The sequence below is a fragment of the Episyrphus balteatus genome, chromosome 3 (assembly GCF_945859705.1).
Source record: "Episyrphus balteatus chromosome 3, idEpiBalt1.1, whole genome shotgun sequence".
In the NCBI taxonomy this organism is placed as follows: Eukaryota; Metazoa; Arthropoda; class Insecta; order Diptera; family Syrphidae; genus Episyrphus; species Episyrphus balteatus.
In genome coordinates, this window is record NC_079136.1 from 123,286,960 (window position 1) to 123,310,227 (window position 23,268).

General features: G+C 32.8%; 2 protein-coding genes across 4 annotated transcripts; one reads left to right on the plus strand and one right to left on the minus strand.

Annotated features, from left to right (window-relative positions):
• The first annotated feature begins 384 nt into the window (after nt 1–384).
• LOC129913290 (trifunctional enzyme subunit alpha, mitochondrial) lies at nt 385–10,300 on the plus strand. The gene is made up of 6 exons (XM_055991878.1): nt 385–714; nt 4,625–5,325; nt 5,389–5,529; nt 8,487–9,256; nt 9,319–9,454; nt 9,515–10,300. Exons 1-6 carry the CDS (start codon nt 639–641, stop codon nt 10,013–10,015), a joined length of 2,325 nt encoding a protein of 774 aa, XP_055847853.1. The 5' UTR covers nt 385–638; the 3' UTR covers nt 10,016–10,300.
• A 4,225-nt stretch (nt 10,301–14,525) lies between these two features.
• LOC129915411 (probable serine/threonine-protein kinase DDB_G0288147) lies at nt 14,526–22,211 on the minus strand. 3 transcript variants are annotated; one of them, XM_055994928.1, is made up of 4 exons: nt 21,709–22,211; nt 21,604–21,643; nt 21,210–21,517; nt 14,526–15,481 (listed from the first exon to the last, which is right to left on the minus strand). In XM_055994928.1, exons 3-4 carry the CDS (start codon nt 21,508–21,510, stop codon nt 14,685–14,687), a joined length of 1,098 nt encoding a protein of 365 aa, XP_055850903.1. In that variant the 5' UTR covers nt 21,511–21,517; nt 21,604–21,643; nt 21,709–22,211; the 3' UTR covers nt 14,526–14,684. The 3 variants fall into 3 exon arrangements, with proteins under 3 accessions (XP_055850903.1, XP_055850902.1, XP_055850901.1); XM_055994927.1 differs by having other exon boundaries at nt 21,604–22,211; XM_055994926.1 differs by having other exon boundaries at nt 21,210–22,211.
• Nucleotides 22,212–23,268: the final 1,057 nt, after the last annotated feature.

Below are 23,268 nucleotides of genomic sequence, written 5' to 3' on the forward strand. Positions count from 1 at the left end.
GCAGGGTATTGTTTTGACTATAGTTATATTTATATATTGGTCTCTCTATTTAATCAGAAAAAAAATGATAGAGACATAAAGCGTCAATACGTTAACGTATGTTTGCCGTAGTTCGACCCCAGATTTAAAACTTTTCAAAAAGTTAAGCCCAGAGAAATTTCCGGGCTAAGGTGCGTTTTTTTTGTCCACTTAAGACCGGTTGTAAAAAAAAAACATATCTGAACATATCTGGTTTAAATGAATTCGTCATAAAAGTCTAGTTCTTTGAAAAACAAGCAGTCTGTATTCACTTACTATTCTGTAAATTTTCGCTCTATTTTTTTTTGACATTTCAATTCGCCTTTTTCGCTAGTCCGAGCTGTTTGAATCGAACATCACCGAACTGAACCTAGAAAAGTCAAGTGAAATCAAAAGGCAGACAGCACCAGCAGAACAGGAGGATTTGCAACAAGTTAATTCTTTCGGTTTTTCATATTTTTGTCCACTGCCTAATATTCCAGTGAATTTTATAATATCGATAAGAATTTGCATAATCATAAAACCAATCAATCTATTAAGTTAATAAAAAATTCAAAATCTATTTAATTTTTTTTTGGTTGCAACACAAAGTTCGAAAGTTGAATTTCACAAAAATTAAAATGTCGGCTTCCCGAATTTTAGGTGCACTTAATAAAGTGACAAAAACTCCAATTCTATCGAATAAACTAATTCAAAGTAAGTTTAAAAAGTACAAAATTATGATTTCCAATTTGAAACTATTGATCAATTAACCAATTATTTATGATTTACGTGGAATTAAGTCACAATGAGGCAGTATCATGAAAAGTGTGGACTTTGCCCTTTTCACATCATAACAGAAATTCTATGAAAAGGCAAATTTATTGAGTAATCTTTCTTGATTGGAAAAGTAACTATTTTTTGTCTGTAGGAATTTTTCAGAATCTGTAAATTTATGCGAATTTCCAATGAACTCAATAAAAATCGATAGAATTCATGAAATAAACTATTAGACCAGTGCCGATGCCTTCAAAAACATTAAAAAGTACAAAAAAATCATAGTAGGATGAAACCCATTGGAAAAGGAGGTAAATATGATGAAAATTAAAGGAAAAATAAATTACGGGCGAGCCGAGTTCGGGAAGTGGGTGGATTGAGTTTTTAATGGTAAAAAATGGTATATCTCGATTTTCGGCAAAACTACAAATCCTATAGAAAAAAGTTGTATGGCAAAGTTGTAGGTAATAAAAAGATCTACAACTTTTGTATCAACAATTTTTGTGCATAACCTCAAAATTTATGTGAAAAATTCAAAAAAACGAGTTTTTGGTTTTTTATTTTTATCTTTTTCAAAAACAAAAATTTTTTTTGTCCCAAATACACTGTAATTTATTTAAAATATTAATTTGTTCACCTTATTTTGACTTAATACCAAAAAAACACCCTAATTTTCAATCGAAAATTCACGTGTCAAAATATCAGCTTTTTTCAAAAAGTCGGTGGGCATTTCGTTTATTAAAATGTCTATTTTCTGATGGTGTAAAAAAAATTTACATTAGTATACTATAGAACATGTTTTAGTAAAATGCAAAAAATGAAAAAAGCTGGAATTCGAAAATTTTTTTTATCATTGTTTACAATTTTGGCCCATTTATTCAAATTTACACTTTAATCACTCAACAAACGTAGGATTTCATATAATATTGATTAATGTTACGGTTCTTGAGTAATTTAAGTGTAAATTTTAATAAATAGTCTAAAATTTTAAATAATGATAAAAAAATTTTTGAATTCAAGCTTTTTGCTTTTACCGAGAACATGTACTATGGTATACTAATGTAAATTTTTGTTTAGACTATTGGAAAGTAGAGATTTTAACGAACAAAATACCCACCGATTTTTTGAAAAAAGCTGATATTTTGACACGTGAATTTTCGATTGAAAATTAGGGTGTTTTTTTGGTATTTAGTCAAAAAAAAGGTTAAAAATAAATATTTTAAATCAAATAAATTACAGTGTATTTGGGATATAATAAGGTAAGTTTTCACCAAATTTCGTAGAAAAATTTTATGTTTTTGAAAAAGATAAAAATAAAAAACCAAAAACTCGTTTTTTTTAATTTTTCACATAAATTTTGAGGTTATGCAAAAAAATTTTTGATACAAAAGTTGTAGATCTTTTTATTACCTACAACTTTGTCATACAACTTTTTTCTATAGGACTTGTAGTTTTGCCGAAAATCGAGATACACCATTTTTTACCATTAAAAACTCAACCCACCCACTTCCCGAACTCGGCTCGCCCGTAATTTATTTTTCCTTTAATTTTCATCATATTCACCTCCTTTTCCAATGGGTTTCATTCTACTATGATTTTTTTTGGTTTCAAAAATGATCGACCCTGGTCTATATTTTCCTTTTCAGAGAATACTTTTTACTTTTCTTCTGCTGAGGTGAATTTATCTCACTTAAACTCTATTATGTGTTCGCTATGTGTTCGCTTTTTCCTTACGTGTATCTGGAAATTGCATTCATTATTCCTGTGCACAAAAAAGAAAGGTCCTAAAAACGAAATAATGAACTACCGACCTATAGCTAAATTACACTGGTCGACAACGATAATAGTGCTAGAACTTAAGCATAATTTCCTAAAGGATTTTTGTGTGCTGAGTCAGAATCTGAAGTCAAAATTTCACTGGCAAGTCACGTTTTGGAAATACAATCGACTCCCTCTAAGTCGAACTTTCACGGGACTGGAAAATCGGTTCGGGTTAGAGGGAAATTCGAGTTAGAGGGATTTATTTAATATTTTTTCTTCAAAATTGTTCATTAAAAATGGTGAAAAAGTTTGACTTAGAGGGAAATTCGACTTAGAGGAAGTTCGACTTAGAGGGAGTCGACTGTACTTGAATATTAACAGCTCAAAAACGTATATTTGGCGTCGAATTACTTACTTACTTACTTAGGGTGACCATACGCCGTAAGGCGGCTACAATCCAAGTGGATTGAGGTCCTGTTCCACTTGGTTGCGCCACCTCAGACAAGGTCTTCCTCCACTGGGTTGACTAAGCCAACTCAGGCGCTGCACTTTTACTCTCTTGGCTAGGTTAGTGTCCTTTTACAACCCGTACAGTTCGCTGTTATATCTTTTTCTTCAATCACCATCAATGCATACAGGACTAAAAAACGCACGAAGAACTTTTCTTTCGAAACAATCTAGGATGTTTTCATCCGCCTTCGTTGAGGTCCATGCTTCTGCTGCGTCGAATTACACCACCTTAAAATATTTTTTTACAAATCTTTTTATGCAATCTCAAAACGCAATATTTTATCGTCCTAAATATTATGTATTTACTTTTTTTTCAAAATAAATTTTTCTCTCAAAGATATTCGAAAAAGAAATTTATGATATCTCAAAATCTTAGTACATATCATAATGAATGGTTTTTTTTGATCCAAATTCAAGTTTGCGATTTCTGATTTGGATTTTCAAAAGCAACATTATTAAGGAAAAATGTATTTTTTCGATTACACATCGAAAATACATAACTTCAATAATAATTAGTTTTTGAGATTTTATAGTGAAAATATTTATGAGTATCTGTAGCTCATAAACAAGACGTGATAGAACAAAACTGTACGAAATTCAGCACATTAAAAATCATTAAAATCACCATAAAAAGTTCTTGCTACCGACTAAGCTTTATAGTGTAATTTCGTAATACGTGTTCGAACCAATTCGTTTAGGCGTCCCCAATAAGTTGGGCTACTTATAAAGAAAAATTTAATTAATTTTTTATTTAAAAAAAAAAACAACGAAAAATTAAACCAAGTTTTTTGTTTATAAAAAAAAATATGAGATAGTATCAAATTTAACATAATTAAATTACAAAAAATGCTATCCTCATCAAATTTTAATCATTGCCATTCTCGTCGTCATTGAAAGTTAAAAAGTTTTTGCAGGATTGTCTTGAGCGACTAAATACAGCAAATTCCCCAAAACAAATTCATTCGAAATATTTTTTTCCATTAAAAGCCAATTTTCTTCAAAATTTTTAAAATTTTTTAAAATTTCGAAGGAAAACCCGAATTACAGTCAAAAAGAGTGTGACTAGACTATTCCATTTTTCTTCCGTTTCAAGGGAACGTTTATTTTAACATGTATTTAATTTATTTGTATGAAAAAAATATATCGCCCAATATTAGATTTGGGCTATAAATAGCCCAGTAAAGATTGGGCGTCATACTGAAAATGTTGTCTGCAATTTCGGCAAAAAAAAGCCCAATTTCCGATAAGTAGGCCAATTTGGAAAAGCCTGGTTCTAAGTCGATTAAATTTCAGTTATAGTCGAACAAGTATAAGATTACGCCAACAATTGTGTCTTATTTTTAGGAGATCGAACTCTGGTGCAAATAGCCCTCTCAATCAATTGATAGGGATATTCAATAAATTTTACTTTTGTATCGATTCTGTAAATGATAATTTTAAATGCATTAATTTCAAAACTATATTTTTCTATAGCTTAGAGTAATTAATAAGATTTTAAGTACATATTGTCCATTTATGTATAAGTATTATTCACATTAACAAATTGAAATAAATACAATTTCCTTCTCTTTTATTATAGTTCCCGCTATGACTAGAATGATGTCAGCTGCAGCAGCAGCAAATAAGCACCTTTCGACCAAAATTGTCGATGGTGTTATGGTTGTCACAATTGATTCGCCAAATGTCAAAGTTAACTCTTTAGGTCAAGAGATTAGCGCTGAATTCGAAGGAATTCTGAAAGACCTGGAGACAAATTCCAGTGTAAACTCTGCAGTTCTAATCTCTGGCAAACCGGGTTGCTTTATTGCCGGTGCAGATATTGGTTGGTTGGAAAAAGTCCAAACTGTTGAAGAAGCTACAAAAATTTCACATGGTGCTCAATTGATGTTTGGTAATATCGAACGCAGCCGCAAACCAATTATTGCTGCTATCAATGGTGTCTGTTTGGGTGGTGGTTTGGAATTGGCTCTAGCTTGTCATTATCGTATTGCCACCAAAGACAAAAAGACTTCTTTGGCTTTGCCAGAGGTTATGCTTGGTTTATTGCCTGGTGGAGGTGGTACTGTACGTTTGCCAAAACTCGCATCTGTGCCAACAGCATTGGATATGGAATTGACTGGAAGAGCTGTTAAAGCTGATCGTGCCAAGAAATTGGGAATTGTAGATCTTTTGGTTAATCCACTTGGTCCAGGTCTTAAGCCTGCAGAGGCCACTACAATTGAATATTTGGAGAAAGTTGCCATTCAAATTGCTAAAGATATTGCCAGTGGTAAAATAAAGGTAAGTTATATTTAGCTCTTGAAGAGAAAAGCTTAACAGTCCTGAATAATCGTTGATTTCTAGGTTGACAGAGAGAAGAAAGGACTGACTGACAAATTAATGAACTTTGCCTTGAGCATTGACTTTGTTAAAAATAAGATTTTCGAAAAGGCACGTGGACAGGTTATGAAGATGTCCGGTGGACTCTACCCAGCTCCTCTTAAGGTAAGTTTTATTTTGAAGCAAAATTTAATATGATTAATTCTTAATGCTTATTACTTAAGTTTAAAATTAACTGAAGGGGAAGGATTTTGTATTAGTAAATATATCTGTTTTAAAAGTAATTTTATTACCTTTCGAATAATGTAAAAATTAAAACTGTTAGATTGCAAATTACCTATATTATTTCTATATTTGACCATTTCCCAAGACCCTGGGAATATTTTCCCGAACGAAAAATATCATGAAAAGTGTTTCTCGAAATAATAATGGGTATCGGCATTGAATTTCCAGAGCGATTTAGCTGTTAATTTTGTACTCTTCCAAGAGAGATTCAGGATTGCACAATAGATTCCAAAGTTAAACTGGAGATTCACGATAACATATTTTGTTCGACACAACGCGACACAATGCGACACATCGCGACACAATGCGACACAATGCGACACATCGCGACACAATGCGAAACAACGCGACACAATGCGACACAATGCGACACATCGCGACACAATGCGACACATCGCGACACAACGCGACACAATGCGACACAACGCGACACAACGCGACACAATGCGACACAACGCGACACAATGCGACACAATGCGACACAATGCGACACAATGCGACACATCGCGACACAATGCGACACAATGCGACACAACGCGACACAATGCGACACAACGCGACACAATGCGACACAATGCGACACAATGCGACACAAAGCGACACAATGCGACACATCGCGACACAATGCGACACATCGCGACACAAAGCGAAATAACGCGACACAATGCGACACAACGCGACACAATGCGACACAACGCGACACAATGCGACACAATGCGACACAACGCGACACAATGCGACACATCGCGACACAATGCGATACATCGCGACACAATGCGACACATCGCGACACAATGCGACACATCGCGACACAACGCGACACAATGCGACACATCGCGACACAATGCGAAACAACGCGACACAATGCGACACAATGCGACACATCGCGACACAATGCTACACAATGCGACACAACGCGACACAATGCGACACAACGCGACACAATGCGACACAACGCGACACAATGCGACACAATGCGACACAATGCGACACATCGCGACACAATGCAACACATCGCCACACAATGCGACACATCGCGACACAACGCGACACAACGCGACACAATGCGACACAACGCGACACAATGCTACACAATGCGACACAACGCGACACAATGCGACACAATGCGACACAATGCGACACATCGCGACACAACGTGACACAACGCAACACAATGCGACACAACGCGACACAATGCGACACATCGCGACACAATGCGACACATCGCGACACAATGCGACACAATGCGACACATCGCGACACAATGCGACACATCGCGACACAACGCGACACAACGTGACACAATGCGACACAACGCGACACAATGCGACACAATGCGACACAATGCGACACATCGCGACACAATGCGACACAATGCGACACAACGCGACACAATGCGACACAACGCGACACAATGCGACACAATGCGACACAATGCGACACAATGCGACACAATGCGACACAATGCGACACATCGCGACACAATGCGAAATAACGCGACACAATGCGACACAACGCGACACAACGCGACACAATGCGACACAACGCGACACAATGCGACACAACGCGACACAATGCGACACTATGCAACACAAAGCGACACAATGCGACACATCGCGACACAATGCGACACAATGCGACACATCGCGACACAATGCGAAACAACGCGACACAATGCGACACAACGCGACACAATGCGACACAACTCGACACAATGCGACACACTGCGACACAATGCGAAACAACGCGACACAATGCGACACATCGCGACACAATGCGACACATCGCGACACAATGCGACACATCGCGACACAACGCGACACAACGCGACACAATGCGACACAACGCGACACAATGCGACACAATGCGACACAATGCGACACATCGCGACACAATGCTACACAATGCGACACAACGCGACACAATGCGACACAACGCGACACAATGCGACACAACGCGACACAATGCGACACAATGCGACACAATGCGACACATCGCGACACAATGCGACACATCGCGACACAATGCGACACATCGCGACACAACGCGACACAACGCGACACAATGCGACACAACGCGACACAATGCTACACAATGCGACACAACGCGACACAATGCGACACAACGCGACACAACGCGACACAATGCGACACATCGCGACACATTGCGACACAATGCGACACATCGCGACACAATGCGACACATCGCGACACAATGCGACACATCGCGACACAACGCGACACAATGCGACACAATGCGACACAATGCGACACAATGCGACACAACGCGACACAATGCGACATAACGCGAAACTTTCTTCTGAGATGCGTTCCATCAATCAGTTATGTTTGTGCCAATAAAACACATGCCTATTCAGTTATTAATGTTTCTTAAGTGAATTTTGATTTGAAATCGAGAAGAGAATTTATCTTCTGAGAAGCGTTCTGGCTGTCATTTTATGCCAATAAAACGGTTTTAGAAGGCTTCTGAGTGCTTCCGGAAGCTTCTGTTCACAAAACTTATATTTCAGCCACTAGAAACTCTTTTAGTTAAATTTATTAGGACGATCTCTCTGATGAGAGATTGGTGCTGAAAATATTAACATTTTTTTGTTTTGTACCCAAACGGACCTATATAGCATGTTTTGAGAGAATTTCATTACAAGTCTTAACAAATGGACAGATTTGATATTTTAGCCCAGGAAGCATCCATAATTATGAAAATACATAATCACTTTTTGAGATTAGTTCTACCCCAGAAAAACTAACATCTATTTTTGACGAGAATTTACTTAATAACAGGTTTTAAAATCAACTCTCTATTTGGTTTATTTTTAGATTATTGATGTGATTAAAAAAGGAGTAGAAGCTGGATCAGAAGCAGGTTACGAAGCCGAAAGGAAGGGATTCGGAGAGTTGGCAATGACTCCAGAATCAAAGGGTCTAATTGGACTTTTCCGCGGTCAAACAGAGTGCAAAAAGAATCGATTTGGAGCTCCCGAACGTAAAATCCAAAATGTTGGAGTACTAGGAGCCGGTTTAATGGGAGCTGGTATTGTTCAGGTATCTGTTGACAAAGGCTACCAAGTTGTTATGAAAGACACAAATGATGCCGGACTATCGAGAGGTGTTGGACAAGTACAAAAAGGTCTAGAAACTGCTGTTAAGCGAAAACGCATTTCAGCTTTAGGCAGGGACCAAATTTTGGCCAATTTAACACCAACTTTGTCTTATGATGCCTTCAAAAATTCCGACATTGTTATTGAAGCTGTTTTCGAAGACATTAACATTAAACACAAAGTTATCAAGGAATTAGAAGCCGTCGTACCAAAGCATTGTATCATTGCCACCAACACAAGTGCAATTCCAATCACTAAAATAGCTGCAGGTAGTTCTCGACCAGACAAAGTAGTTGGTATGCATTATTTCTCGCCAGTGGACAAGATGCAATTGTTGGAAATCATCACACATCCAGGAACTTCTAAGGACACAGCAGCTGCTGCTGTGGCTGTGGGCTTGAAACAAGGCAAAGTTGTCATTACTGTTGGCGATGGTCCTGGATTCTATACAACTCGAATTTTAGCCACTATGCTTTCAGAAGCTATTAGGTAGGAGGCAAATTATTAGAAAATTTGATTTTTGAAAAAAAAAAAAACAATGAAAATTTCAGGCTCTTGCAAGAAGGTGTTGATCCAAAGGATTTGGACAAAATGAGCAAAACATTTGGATTCCCTGTTGGCGCTGCAACTTTAGCTGATGAAGTTGGTATTGATGTTGGATCCCATATTGCTGTAGACTTATCAAAGGTATAGGGACAAAAGTTTATCTCGATTCAGTTACTAATCTTTTTTACTTTAATTTTCAAGGCATTTGGTGACCGTTTCAGTGGAGGCAATCTTGAAGTAATGCAAGATCTTGTCAAAGCTGGATTTATGGGACGCAAATCTGGCAAAGGTGTATTTTTGTACGAAGGCAAATCCAAGGGTAGTCGTGAAGTCAATCAAGCGGCTTTGGAAATTGTCAAACAAAAATATTCCCTTACCCCGAAGGGAGCTACTAGCGTTGAAGACATGCAATTGCGAATGGTTTCACGTTTTGTCAACGAAGCTGTTCTCTGTTTGGAAGAGAAAATTCTCGATAGTCCATTGGAAGGTGATATCGGTGCTGTATTTGGTTTGGGATTCCCTCCATTTACCGGCGGTCCATTCCGTTGGGTTGATCAATATTCAGCATCAAAATTAGTCAATAAAATGTTATCGTATGCCGATTTGTATGGAGCACCATTCAAACCAGCTCAAACTTTATTAGATATGGCCAAAGATCCATCAAAGAAATTTCATGTAAAAAATACATCATCGAAATTATAAATTCAAACAAAAATATTATCTTCCTAGAAAAAAAAGCAATAAATAAATAATTATTACGGCCGGATCTGAACATTAAAAAAAAAGTAAAACGAAAAAATAATCCTAACAGATGTCGAAATTAAGTGCACTTAACGGTATAATTTTAAGTAATTTTATTAGAAGCATTATCCCCGAAAATAGCAACTAGTTTGCATATATGATGCATTTAGTTAAAAAAAAAACGAAATCATTTATATGTTTAATCCATACGTTTTATATAAGTGAATAAAGTTCTCTCTTTTTGTATATCTATTTGTATTTATTTTGTATTAAAATAATAAAGTAATGGAATGAAACTTCTAAAAATCCACATCAAAATATGGGTTTGAGGTTTCCGCGGAATAAATGATCAATGTGACGGTTAGTTTTAATCTCATGTGGTACACGTTTATGAAATGATAATAGGTGGGATTTTTTCTTACGATAAAAACTATTTGAAATCTTTGATTTGAATTTTTTTAAATTTATGTATGTAGATTTATACACATTCTGAAATGTTTTCAATTTTAACTGATAATACAGTCAAATAAGGAGAAAAAAGGGGTAAATCTCGGAATGAATGTTAGTAGACATTTTTTTTGCTCAATATCTTCCTTTTGCCATTCTATAACATATCTCAAAAGTCTAGAAAAATCTCATGTCCGCTTGTCGCGATTTCAAGGTCAAATCGCGAAATGGAGATTTTCAAAATTAGCAAAAATAGGCTATGGTATTATATACACATATGATACATGATTTCAAGGTATTTTTTAATGCTGATTCCAAAAAATCTAAAATCAAGACAATCTGACGTCTCTGGAAAAAGTTATACCTGTTTTTCATCTGTCAACTCATATTATTATAACAGTTGCAAACTTACTGCCGAAAAACCCTTTAAAGTTATGGTAGATGAACCAAATTTTGCATGAAGATTTTAGAATCCATCATTATTAAAAATGAAAACAATCCATTACAAAAAATATATATACCTACGAAATAATGGTATCTTTTGATGGAGGGGCAAATTTTAGGATATGCACTAAAGAAGATTCTTGTTCATCTTAGGAATAAGTGCTAATAGGCTAATTTTTTCATTTTAATCTTTGTTTGGATATTCTTTAACTACCCTCAAAAATCTAAAAAAAATCTCATGTCCGCAAGTCCTAATTTTCTTGGTTTGAAAATAAGGTGCAGATTTTAAAAAATTGGAAAACTACACTTCAGATATTTGTGTCAGATCAACATGAATAAGGTGCATTACTTTTCAGGGATGGTCAGGTTGACTTGTTTGTGAGTTTTGTTGGAATTAGTGTTAAAAAATACCTTTAAATCATGTCGCTTATGTTGGTATACATATAAAAATTTAAACTTTTCTTATTAATTTTTTAAAATCTGCACCTTATTTTTAAACCAAGAAAATTAGGACTTGCGGACATGAGATTTTTTTTAGATTTTTGAGGGTAGTTAAAGAATATCCAAACAAAGATTAAAATGAAAAAATTAGCCTATTAGCACTTATTCCTAAGATGAACAAGAATCTTCTTTGTGCATATCCTAAAATTTGCCCCTCCATAAAAAAATACCATTATTTCGTAGGTATATATATTTTTTTTAATGGATTGTTTTGATTTGTAATAATGATGGATTCTAAAATCTTCATGCAAAATTTGGTTCATCTACCATAACTTTTAAGGGATTTTCGGCAGTAAGTTTGCAACTGTTATAATAATATGAGTTGACAGATGAAAAACAGGTATAACTTTTTCCAGAGACGTCAGATTGTCTTGATTTTAGATTTTTTGGAATCAGCATTAAAAAATACCTTGAAATCATGTATCATATGTGTATATAATACCATAGCCTATTTTTGCTAATTTTGAAAATCTCCATTTCGCGATTTGACCTTGAAATCGCGACAAGCGGACATGAGATTTTTCTAGACTTTTGAGATATGTTATAGAATGGCAAAAGGAAGATATTGAGCAAAAAAAATGTCTACTAACATTCATTCCGAGGTTAAACCCTTATTTGACTGGATTATGAGAAAAAACAAAAAAATTATAAAGTGATTATAATTTTATATAATAAAGAAACTTTTGGTTTTCAGTTATGAAAAGGGTTTAAAGAGACCTTACTTTTGATGTATCAATCGATGGATTTGGGGGAAATTTTTAAAATTGCCTATTTTTAGGCTTTTCTTCGAAAATCTTTAAAAAATAGATTTGTAATTTGTTAAGCTAAATTTTTATAGACCTGCTTTTTGTGAACTTATATCTGTAAACCAAAACTTGTTTCGAGACCTTGATCCGAAAATATCTGCTTCCGAATGTAAGAAAAAACTATTTCGATTGCAGATATTTTAGCAAGCAGACGTCGAAGAAACTTTTGGTTTTCTGTTATGAATAGAGCTTAAAGAGGCCTTTCTTTTGATATCTCATTCGATGGATTAAGAGGAAATTTTTGAAAATGCCTAATTTGTAGGCAACCTTGATTTTTTCTCGAAAATCCTTAAAAAATAGATTTTTAATTTTTTTACCGAAATGTATAGGTCTGCTCATTGTGACTTCATACCTGCAAACCGAATCTTGTTTCGAGATCTTGATCTGAAAATATCTGCTTCCGAACGTTGAAGGGAACAATTATTTTTTCATTAGATATCTAAATGTGCGATTTACGATCTTGCGCTGCCATTTGCACTTCCTAATTAAAGTGATGATGGCAGAACGTTTTTTCAATTGTGGTTTCCACAACTTATCCCATTTTCAACAACTTGCTAACTGAAAAGCTTACGAATTTCATATATGTAAATGCTAATGACTTTAATGCGTGGCTTTTATACCTCTAAACCAGGTACACAATTAAGCTTTGAAAAAAAAAAAGAAAAACTAATAAAAACAAATACATCTCAATAACCCAAATCAGCCGTTAATTGAAAATCCAAATTTGAATACCTGCAAACCTTAAGAACATGGTTCGTGTGGATTTGGAGAGTTTTTCAGAATAGTTTATGTTGGACTCAAACTTTTGGGCTTGCAGTGTATTTTTGTAATTATTAACGTATAATAATCCAAAAAAAAAAAAAAAAATTGGAAAACGGCTCTGCTCTTAGAGATACCTACTTTGGTTACAAGTTTGAAAAGTTTGATGAACGTTCATCTTTTAAGCCAGAACTATAATTGGAGGATGGAGTCGAAAGCTAATGTCAATTGTTGTTGTTTTCTTTGTTTTTTCGATAAGTTTTCATCCGTAAGGTGCGGTTGCGAGCGCTGTTCCCCTCCGTTTCATCCGACGCATCCGACAATTATAGTTCTGGCTCTAGCCTACGCCTCTTAGACATTATTGCGAAGAATTGGCAAAGTTTAGAAGAATTTCTCTGACGACTATCATGAATATATCACCAAAGACTTTCGGACTTGACAGAAAATTTAAAATACCGTCCATTTTACTAAACTATAATTAGGTATATGCAATGGTTGAGAGTTAATATTCAGTCTCTTTGGCCCTCCATGGTCATGGAGCTAATTATTTGTATGTATTTATTCTTGAGTTCTCGAGCCTCAGGAAAATAGCAAAAAATAGGAAATATTTTCTCTTTGAAGATAAGAGGTATGTATATGAAATGGCGAGATACATTTAAAACAAGAACTATGTTTAAAAAAGTTCAGACAACTAAAAAAAAAAACATGTTAAAATATGTATTTAATTATAACGTGGGTTTTAAGGAATTTTTTAATTTAAATATTAAATGATTCAGAATAATGAAATCTTTGTTTTTGGGATTGCTTCTGCTTGCAGTCCCACACTATGAAGATTTTGATTAGGTTTTTTTTTTTTTGGTTGGTGGGAGTGGGGGAAGATGGTTAAAAATAGAAATGCTTAACCCTTTCGACCCTGAGTTTTTAATTCCAGAATAATTTAAACCTACACTTGGACACGTGATGCAAAAGGGTTTTAAAGAAGGTCCACTATTCCTATCTCTGTAAAATAGGGTAGTTAAATAATTCTAGGATTTGATTTTTTGAATTACTGTCAGGCCTGAAGTAATTTTGTCCCAGTTTGTGAAGTTTGATTTGGTTTCAATTGCTTAAAAATATGGTTTGTCAGTCATAGATGTTCCGGAAATGCAGTTGGTGTGTGTATTATCTCTAAACTGTTTTGTTTGTAATTCTGATAAAAATGTATCTACCAACAATAGTTTTTCATCAATTTTGGCTTTGGTATAATTTATATCTGAACGTTTCCAAAAATGATAAAAGTTCGCTCCTTTTGGGACAATGAAAACTCCTTAAGTCCATTTTGTTTACTTTTACATTTTCCATGTTAAACAATTACAAAATTTGTAATTTTCAATACCTACATATTTCAAAGAATGAAAAAAAATGACACTAAGAGAGTTTTTCATTAAACGGCGGGTGGCGATTTGAAAAATGTTAGGTATTTTGTTTTTTTATTCATGCATTTTTTTTTTAAATTTACATTTTTGTATACATTTCGAATTAAAAAAACATCTTTTGTATAGTGTGAATCATTTTTTTTGAAAATCGATTCAAAGTTTTTGTGCAACACTTTTATTTTAAACATCTACAAAGCGATCTTATTTTTATTTACAAAACATACTTCTTATAAAATACATTATGTACATTATTAAACTCTACTTTCCCCAATAACCGATACTTTGTTGATTATTACTGCTACTACTATTATTATTATTGTTGTTAGTACTTTGATTTTGAGGCGCAGGATATTTCACTAAAACCTCATCTATCAATTCCAATAATCCAATTTTTAATTTCCGCTTTTGCAATGGTGTCAAATCAGCTATATCCGGTAGTATACTTCGAAAAAATTCCATATCTGAATTTTCAACATGATTATTATAATATTGATCTGGTGATCTTTCATTCGATCCAGATTGTTGTTCTAGTTTAATTCGCTTTGGCTGTGGAAAAGAATGTTGACCATGATGCTGTTGATTATGGTGATGATGATGGCCATTTATATGAGGAGCTGTTGTAGGTGAAAATATTATTTCCGAATTGGCATCGGGTGTTTCACGCATTTCGATTTGTACATCGGGTATAAAATTATTCATTGTACTGGTGTGTGCACTATTTGTGTCACTTAACGGGGTAGATGTTTCGGGTGGGCGATTTAATTGAGCTCCACTATTGTCGAAAGCATCACTAGTCTCTTCATTGTCGGATAGTGAATGTTTTAGTTCCAAATCACTAGATTGGTTGTACTTGTATTCGTTTAGTGTATTTTGAATGTTGAATATACTTTGGGAACTATCGACTGATTGACGAATTGATTTTAGAAATGGCAACAGAAATGCCATGTGTTCGGTTAAATAGTAGGGCTTGTGTTGTGGATCGTTGCCACTTTGTTGTTTTATGTATCTTGATAAGCATGCTCGAAGATTTCGCCAACGTTCCTTGCAATGAATTACTGAAATATAAATACAAATTAGATTATAAAGATTGTTTCGTGATTTTAAAAAATATTAAAAATATGTATATAAGTGTCATTATGCTAGAAACTGATTTTGAGAATCAAACTTGAAAGAAATGCCAAATTTCTGTTTCATATGAATTTGGATAAAAGCCTCTGCCTGTACTACTACTGAAATGTTTTCTTTGTATTTGTTCTTATATGTTTCACTACCGTGTATTATGCTAGACCTTAGAATAAGAGATTGTCTTTAAGAATATCATGGTTAAGAGGGTGCTTTTTGATTGAAAAAAAAAAAAAAATGATTGGCCATATGGCCCCCCTAATGAAATTTGGTAAACACGTTGCATTTGGCATAGAAAGCAAGAATAAGAAATATTCACAAAGTAATTTTGGGTGAAAAGGTGTTTTTTTTTTCGAATAATTAGTCTCAAAAAGCAAATGATTCATTTTATTTTTTGTTTCGATGGCAAATTGAACGTTTATACCTACTTAAGTTTTTAGACGTTACACACGAATTTATTGGCTTTTGGGGCCCATTTATTATTATACCATTGATTTTATCAGATTTATCGCGGATTTTCATCATTTCCCCAAAAAAAAAAAAAAACACCTTTTCACCTTAAGTCGTATTTGTATGGACTGCATAGATTTTTGGATTTTGTTATAGATGAAAAATGTTTACCTATTTTTATGGGGCTACCACTTTTGTCCCAATTTGTATGGAACTAATTCTGAATTTCATCATTTTTCTTATAAAAAAAAACACTCAAGATAATTTTGTAGACTCTTAGGGCCAATTTATTCACACTCCATTAAACTTAAAGTCTCCATTAAAAAAGGGGAAGTTTTAAAATTTGTATGTGATTTGAGAGATTTTTCATTTTTAATGGGGACTTTAAAAATATAATGGAGAGTGAATAAATTGGGCGTTAGTAGTTCTCATAATTAAAGAAATGTTTTCACCAAGTTTGCAAAATTTACAAAATTTATGTCAGCTGTTATGATACCTTCTTCACACATAACTCAACCCTTAAAAAAAAAACCTTTTTACCAATAATATTTTTAAGAACTATGTTAATGCTTTGTCCCTACTTTATCTTTAACCTTCATCCCGAATTTCATCAGTGTATCTTGTTTTTCACAAGATTTTCTGTTATATTTTACCTGTTTGAGCAATTGTATTGATTTTTATTTAGATTCAGCATCTAAAAATAACATAAAACTTTTTACAAGTTTCATGAATGTAAACTTTGTATTTAATTAAATAATTTTTGGTACTATTTTACCTGTACTATAAATATTATAATGTTGTTGTAATAAACTTGTTGTTTTATGTATCTGCTTTCGTTTGATTTCATAATCTTTAAAATCAAAAAATTATTGACAAAGATAGTGTCTATAAAATTGGGTCACTGTGGCGTATGTGGAACATTTTTTTCTAAAAAAAAAATATTTTTATTTTTTTGTATACCTAAGTTAACTACCGGGGCTACTATTTTAACAAGTTTCAATACTCTACGATAGTCAGAAAAATGTTTTATAAATAATTCATAACAATTCTGTGAAAATGGGGGCTCCCTGAGTAGAATGAAAAAAAAATTTTTTTTCAGTGATTTTTGAGAAACTGTTAATATAAGTGAAAAATGCAAAAGTACGAAAATATAGGTTTTCCTTTAATTTAATGAAGCATTAATGGTTGCAGAGGTATTGAAATTGAAGACATTTTCTATTCAAAGTCCGATTAAAGCGCTAATTTTTTTTTTTTTAATTTGTAGTTAAAGTAGACTTTTGAATCTTAATAAAGGTTAAGCTCAGAAAAATTGTTAATGGTCGGTGCACAAAAAAAAAAAAAAACTAAATATGTATTTTTGATTTTTACTTGCTCTATGTAAAATATGTACGGTGACCATATTTCTAGGAGCGAAACCCGGGAAAAAAAAACAAAATTCGTTGGATCGTTTTGAAAACATTGATTTTTTAAGAAAAAAAAAAGAATGAAATGAGTTTTCATTATTTTTCTTAGTCAAGCTCAAGATTTTTCAAGATTTCTTAAAAGATTTTATGGAAACATTTTCGTTGAAATCATTCAAGTCGTGTAAAAGGAAGTCAGAAGTTAAGAAAACGGTTTAATATTAGGAAGGTAGGTACCTACTGTTAATAACTTTAAAAAAAATTTTTTTTAATCAAAATTGTGATTTCGATAATTGATAAATCAAAATCGACGATTTTGGAGCAAAATTATCGTTTTTTGACTATCAACTATAATTGCGTTAGCCGATTCCACCTCTGCTTTTTTTAACATTTTAATTTTATTTTAAATGATTTTGAAATTTTGTAATATTATTATTCGAATATATCATTATTCGAAAAAAAAAACTTTTTCTGGTGTAGCTTTTCAATCTGATTATATAATGCTTTTATTAGAAAAATTAGAGAAAACTTTTATTTTCCAACCAAAGTATTTAAATGTGGAAATACGGGGTAATCACGAGACAAATTACAAAATACGGGACACTTATACGTCCCGGGTTTCTGAAATAATAACACGGAACAAGATAAAGAAGTACGGGACAGTCCCGGGTAAACCGGGACGGATGGTCACCTTATCTATAGGGCAAGTATTGGTTTCGTGTCGAAAAAAAAACAATTGAGGTTTTAATCAAAACCAAATTACGAAAGCCAAATATAAAAAAAAAAAATTCATTCGGCTCTTCCCCAAAATTTTTTTAAAATTTTTATAGAGGCAGCTCTTATTTGAACTGCAAAAGCAAGTAAGTGCGATCCAGTCGTGCATTTTATTTTTTCTACAAATCAGTTTTTTTTTAAGAAGCTTTTTGAATGATTATGATTATTTTCAAAGCAAAAATAACCAAATTTATGTGCTTTCTAGTTCCATTTGTGTTTACAATGAAAAAATTGAGTAACTATTGAATTGCAGACAAAACACATCTAGAATTAAAGACAATAGCGCAAAGTTTTAAACGATTTAGTAATATACTAAAAAGCAACTTTACTAAGTTAAAAATCAGTCTGCTTTGGACTTAGTAAATTACTAAAATGGTTTGAGAATTTAACTAAATCGTTTTAAATTTTACGCTAATATTTAATACCTTAGTCATGTGTATTGGAAACAGAGCTTACGTAGGTTAAACTGATAAACTGTAAACAACAACAAACGATTACTCATAATAAATCGGTGGTTGTTGTTTAAAATATAAAATTTGTGTGAATATCAATAAAATACAGGTTAGAATTTTCTATAATCGTAATATTTATCATAACTGAATGTTTTCTCAAATTTGATTGTTTTATATAAAACCTTAAATTGGGCTCATATTAGAAGTAACAAATATGTTGACTCATCAAGATACAAAAAAGTCATGTGTGCAATTCACACGTGGTAGAAGTGAAACCTTAAAAAAAAATTTTTCTTGCAAAAAAAAAAGAAAAAATCTACCTATTTTTTACTCTATCTCCTTTAAATACATGTTTTTTATACTACAACCTATATTAATTTTATATCATCTGAAAGCTTATTGTTTCAGCTCAAAATATTTATATCGTTCATGTCGATACAACATCTACAAAAAGAGCTTATTTTTTTCAAACCAAATCAATTTTCATCAAAAAAGCAAAAAAATCAATCTTTTTTCTCTTTTAACACCATTAAATATATTTTTTTTTAAATGACAACCTATAGTAAATTTTATATCATCTGAAAGGTTATTTCACCTTTTATATGACGTATGAATCATATTTCTACCATGCCTAGAAAAAAAATAAGAATTTTTTAAAGCCAACTGTGTCGAAATTTCAAGCTGAGATTACGGTACTTCCTACACTGGTCATCGTCAATAGATCTCCACAGGTTTTTTGAGGTATTTTTCAAGTTTTTCAATTTAAGATTGTGTAACTTGTAGAGCTTGTACAGTTTATTGTGATATATAAAATGAAAGGTTATGTTATGTTATCAAGTTAATTCAAATTTGTATGTGCACTAGATCAAAAGATATAACGTGTGTAGAAAAAGAACATCTTTTTACCGTTATCTCAGAATTTTGCATATGAAATTAATTGAAATTTTGTACATTTATAGTTTATTTAATTACCTATCTACAATACAAATTTCATTCATCTATTTATTAAAACAAAAAAGTTATAACAAGTTGAATGTTCGTGTCGAGTTTTCGTTTCATCTTGTTTCACTTCAAAAATTTGAAAAAACACACAAAATTAAAATTTTGATACTACAATAAAAAAAAAACACCCTTTGTTTATCATTGTATCTCATAAAATGATCATATTGTTTTTTCTTTTTAGAAAAGACTGTCATATTCATTATATAGCCTAGTTAAAGTTAAGCCACATAAAAGCTCAAGTTTTTACGCAAATAAAATAAAAATACAACTCACTTAGCAAATATAAGGTGGTAATAAGCGTGTTTTTCTCTATCACAAGTATAAATACAAAAACAAAAAAAAAAAAAATAGAAAACAACAACAATACAATTCAACATTACGCAATCGTATCATAAACAACAGGCTGTCTTGAAAGCTTTTTTTTTTTCTTTTCTATTCTACACAATGCGCATCAAGCAACCCCAAAAAATCTAAAAAAAAAAAAAAAATATTTTGTTTACAAAACATTGTTTTGAAAAGAATAAATTGAGAGAGTATACATCAAGAAAAAGACAGAGAGAGAGAGAGAGAGGTTGGGTGATAAGAAAGCTCCCCCATCATCATGACGACTATACTAATACCCACTATCATTGTGATGAAGGTTTTTTTTTTCTATTTTTATTATTTTTTTCTCTTGTTGTTGTTGTTGTTGTTGTTGAGAAAATTCTTCAAAACAACGTGCACACTGAACAACACATTTTATTAGAGGTCTTCCATAAAATCGAAGCTCCTCTGCGATATGATAACACACAACACAACGAATTGGTAGGTATAATATAGTTCTGATCAAGAATCTCTCTTTCTTTACATCAGCTACAAAAAAAAAAAAAAAACACCTCAGCAAAAAGTAAAAATAAAAAAAAATAATAAAAAACAAAAACAACAAAAATGTTGTAGGTAAACTCGCGTGTATGTTCCACGATATCACAATTCACGATTTATGTGAAACTCTGCTGTGTTCTCGTGTGTTATCAAAGGGGAATTTCCTTTTCCTGACACCCTCTTCCCGCCCCATCAATTTCTACTATACTCTCCTCAATTTATCACACAGCATAGAGCAGAACACTATAAACCAATTGGTTTCGAAGCTTATTGTGTAATCTATAGGTGTATTAAAAGTTGATGAAAACACAATTTATCGATTGCAATGTATTCCCCCCCCCCCCTCTTTCACACCTCCTGTCTTCTCAACCCCAAATAATTTCCCCAAAAAACCATCAATTTTAAACTAAGACAAAGTATCTATAATATTGTTTTTTTTAAACAAAAACACTCGCATGTTTCGAGATGAGAACTCTTAACTAAAAACAAGGTAAACACAAATATCTCCTCTTCTACATAACCTAACTTTTCTCTGCTCATTGCCTTCTTAATAATAAAAAATGTGTGCTGTTCTACAGAATGCATTTTTTCATTTTACAATTGGGCGGGAGACTTTGTATTTTTAAGGGTGGCACCTTAGATACACTGTATCTTTTTACTTCTTCGTCAAAAATCGACTCAACAAAAAAAAACAAAAAAAAGAAGAGCTTTTTTTTACTTACCATTTTCTCTAGTTTCCTGGGATATAACTGACCATGCTTTTTCCTGGTAATCCCTATTCCTGTACTCGGGTACTTTTTTATCATACAAACAACGATGTTTCTTAACCATTGTTACAAAACGGATATTGAAATCCTCATCGGCCTGCATGATTCGTGGTGTAGATGCCGATGGAGACGTTGTCGTCGTCGTTGTCGTCGTCGTCGTGTTAGCTGCTGTTGTTGTCGATGACATTATTTGTCTGTTATTGGTCAATATTAATTCTTGTTGTTGCAGTTTTTTAGTTTCAAGTTTGTTTGGCATTTAGGCACTGCAAACCGTTTGTTTGAAATAAAATTTTTATTTTTCAAAAAAAAAAAAACAATTTAAATAAATAAAACACCAAGAGACACTTACGACAGTGTAGACTGCGTATTTTACTCTGTTTTTTGCGCGTCTAACAAAAATAGAATAAGTATATAAATTTTCTATGTGTGTTTTTGAAAGCTCCAACCAACTCACAAATGACAAACAACTCGTGTTGTTGCGAGCGAGTTGCTGGGGCTGGCTGGCTGGCTGGCTATAATATTGGCTTTGAGACTACTTGCTGCTGCTATGAACACTATAATGGTGCTGACGATGATGATGATGATGATGATTGTGGCCTGGCCTGGTAAAGGCAGGCATATGAGAGGAACTATACGAGCTGGAGAGTGTTGTATGAGTTGAGTACAAAAATATACGCAAACAACAACGATAGAATAGGTTGGTATAAAGTACAAAAGACATGAAAGCTTGTTTTGTTGTTTTTGTTGCTTCATTCGTATATTGACGTCGCATTGGTGTTAGCTGCTGCTCTCGCTGACAATAATAACAACAACAACAACAATGACACAGAAACATACATATACAAGAAGTATAAAACATTCCGACAAATATAAACTTTTTATATCTGGGATGTATCTGATAGATACATTTATGATATCTGTTTGCGACAAAATGCATTTTATATCCTGGTTTTTTTTTTTTTTGTTTCATCATTTATATTTTTTCAAAAAGATTGTTTTTTTCCTTCTTCCTATTTTCCTCCTCCTTTGATGACCCTCAATTATTATTATTATAGATGTTAGATAGATATATTTAAATATTTTTCTCATTTTTGTGTAGGAAACTATAGATATATAACAACAAAATCAACAACAACAACAACAACAGCACATCACAACACAGCAGCAATATAACGAAAATTTAGAGCGCGCAACGCAATTATTGCCGAACTGAGAGACAAACAAACAAAACCCCTCTAATTTGAATAAACAATAAAGCGTAAAACTGGGTGAGTGATGGACGAGTGTTTTTTAATACTATGCCATACACTATACACTTATTTCTATAGAGGAGAAAAGTCAGAAATGTAAAAGCTTATATTTTGTTGTGTACTCGTATAAATATGTGGAATAAAAAAGCTCAACATGTTAAACAATCTACAATATAATATTGGGTGTTTTCTATTTAACACTGTTGTACAATGTTAAATGGTCACTTGTAGGTTATTTTTTTTTTTTTTAAACTATTAGCCAGAAATTAGTTGTTATTATGAGCGAAATAACTTTTGATAAAAAAAGTTACGCATACGCCACAGTGACTCTTTAACTTATTAAAATTGATACAACATTTTCGAACGTTTATAACAATTTTGTATACGTAATTTTGAAAAAAAAAGTCTAAAAATTTGTTTTGCAATCTTGAGAAATATTGGTTAGTAAAAATAATATGATAAATGGTTGGAAATGTGTTGCATTGCGTCATATGGAATTTCAAACGATAATGATTAAATATAACTATTTAAGCACTAGAAACTACATATTAACTAAAGATAGTTGTTATTATTATTAGCGAAGTAAAATCAGTTAAATAAAGTTAGAGTCGTTCCATTTAAAAAAAATGGTTACTTTTACACCACAGTGACCCTCTAACTTCTACACAATTAGTACATAATTTTCGCCGTTTATCATAGTTTTGTGTACGTTCTTTAAGGAAAATTTGTTTTGAAAAAAAAAAAAAAACTAAAAGAAATGGTTT

Bases quoted from the DNA above. Each gene is read 5' to 3' on its own strand.
- LOC129913290 (XM_055991878.1), top strand. From the start codon at position 639: ATGTCGGCTTCCCGAATTTTAGGTGCACTTAATAAAGTGACAAAAACT. The intron at 5,530-8,486 runs GTAAGTTTTATT...GTTTATTTTTAG, and splicing joins TCTACCCAGCTCCTCTTAAG to ATTATTGATGTGATTAAAAA. The intron at 9,455-9,514 runs GTATAGGGACAA...TTAATTTTCAAG, and splicing joins TTGCTGTAGACTTATCAAAG to GCATTTGGTGACCGTTTCAG.
- LOC129915411 (XM_055994928.1), bottom strand. From the start codon at position 21,510: ATGCCAAACAAACTTGAAACTAAAAAACTGCAACAACAAGAATTAATA. The intron at 15,482-21,209 runs GTAAGTAAAAAA...TTTATATTTCAG, and splicing joins CCAGGAAACTAGAGAAAATG to TAATTCATTGCAAGGAACGT.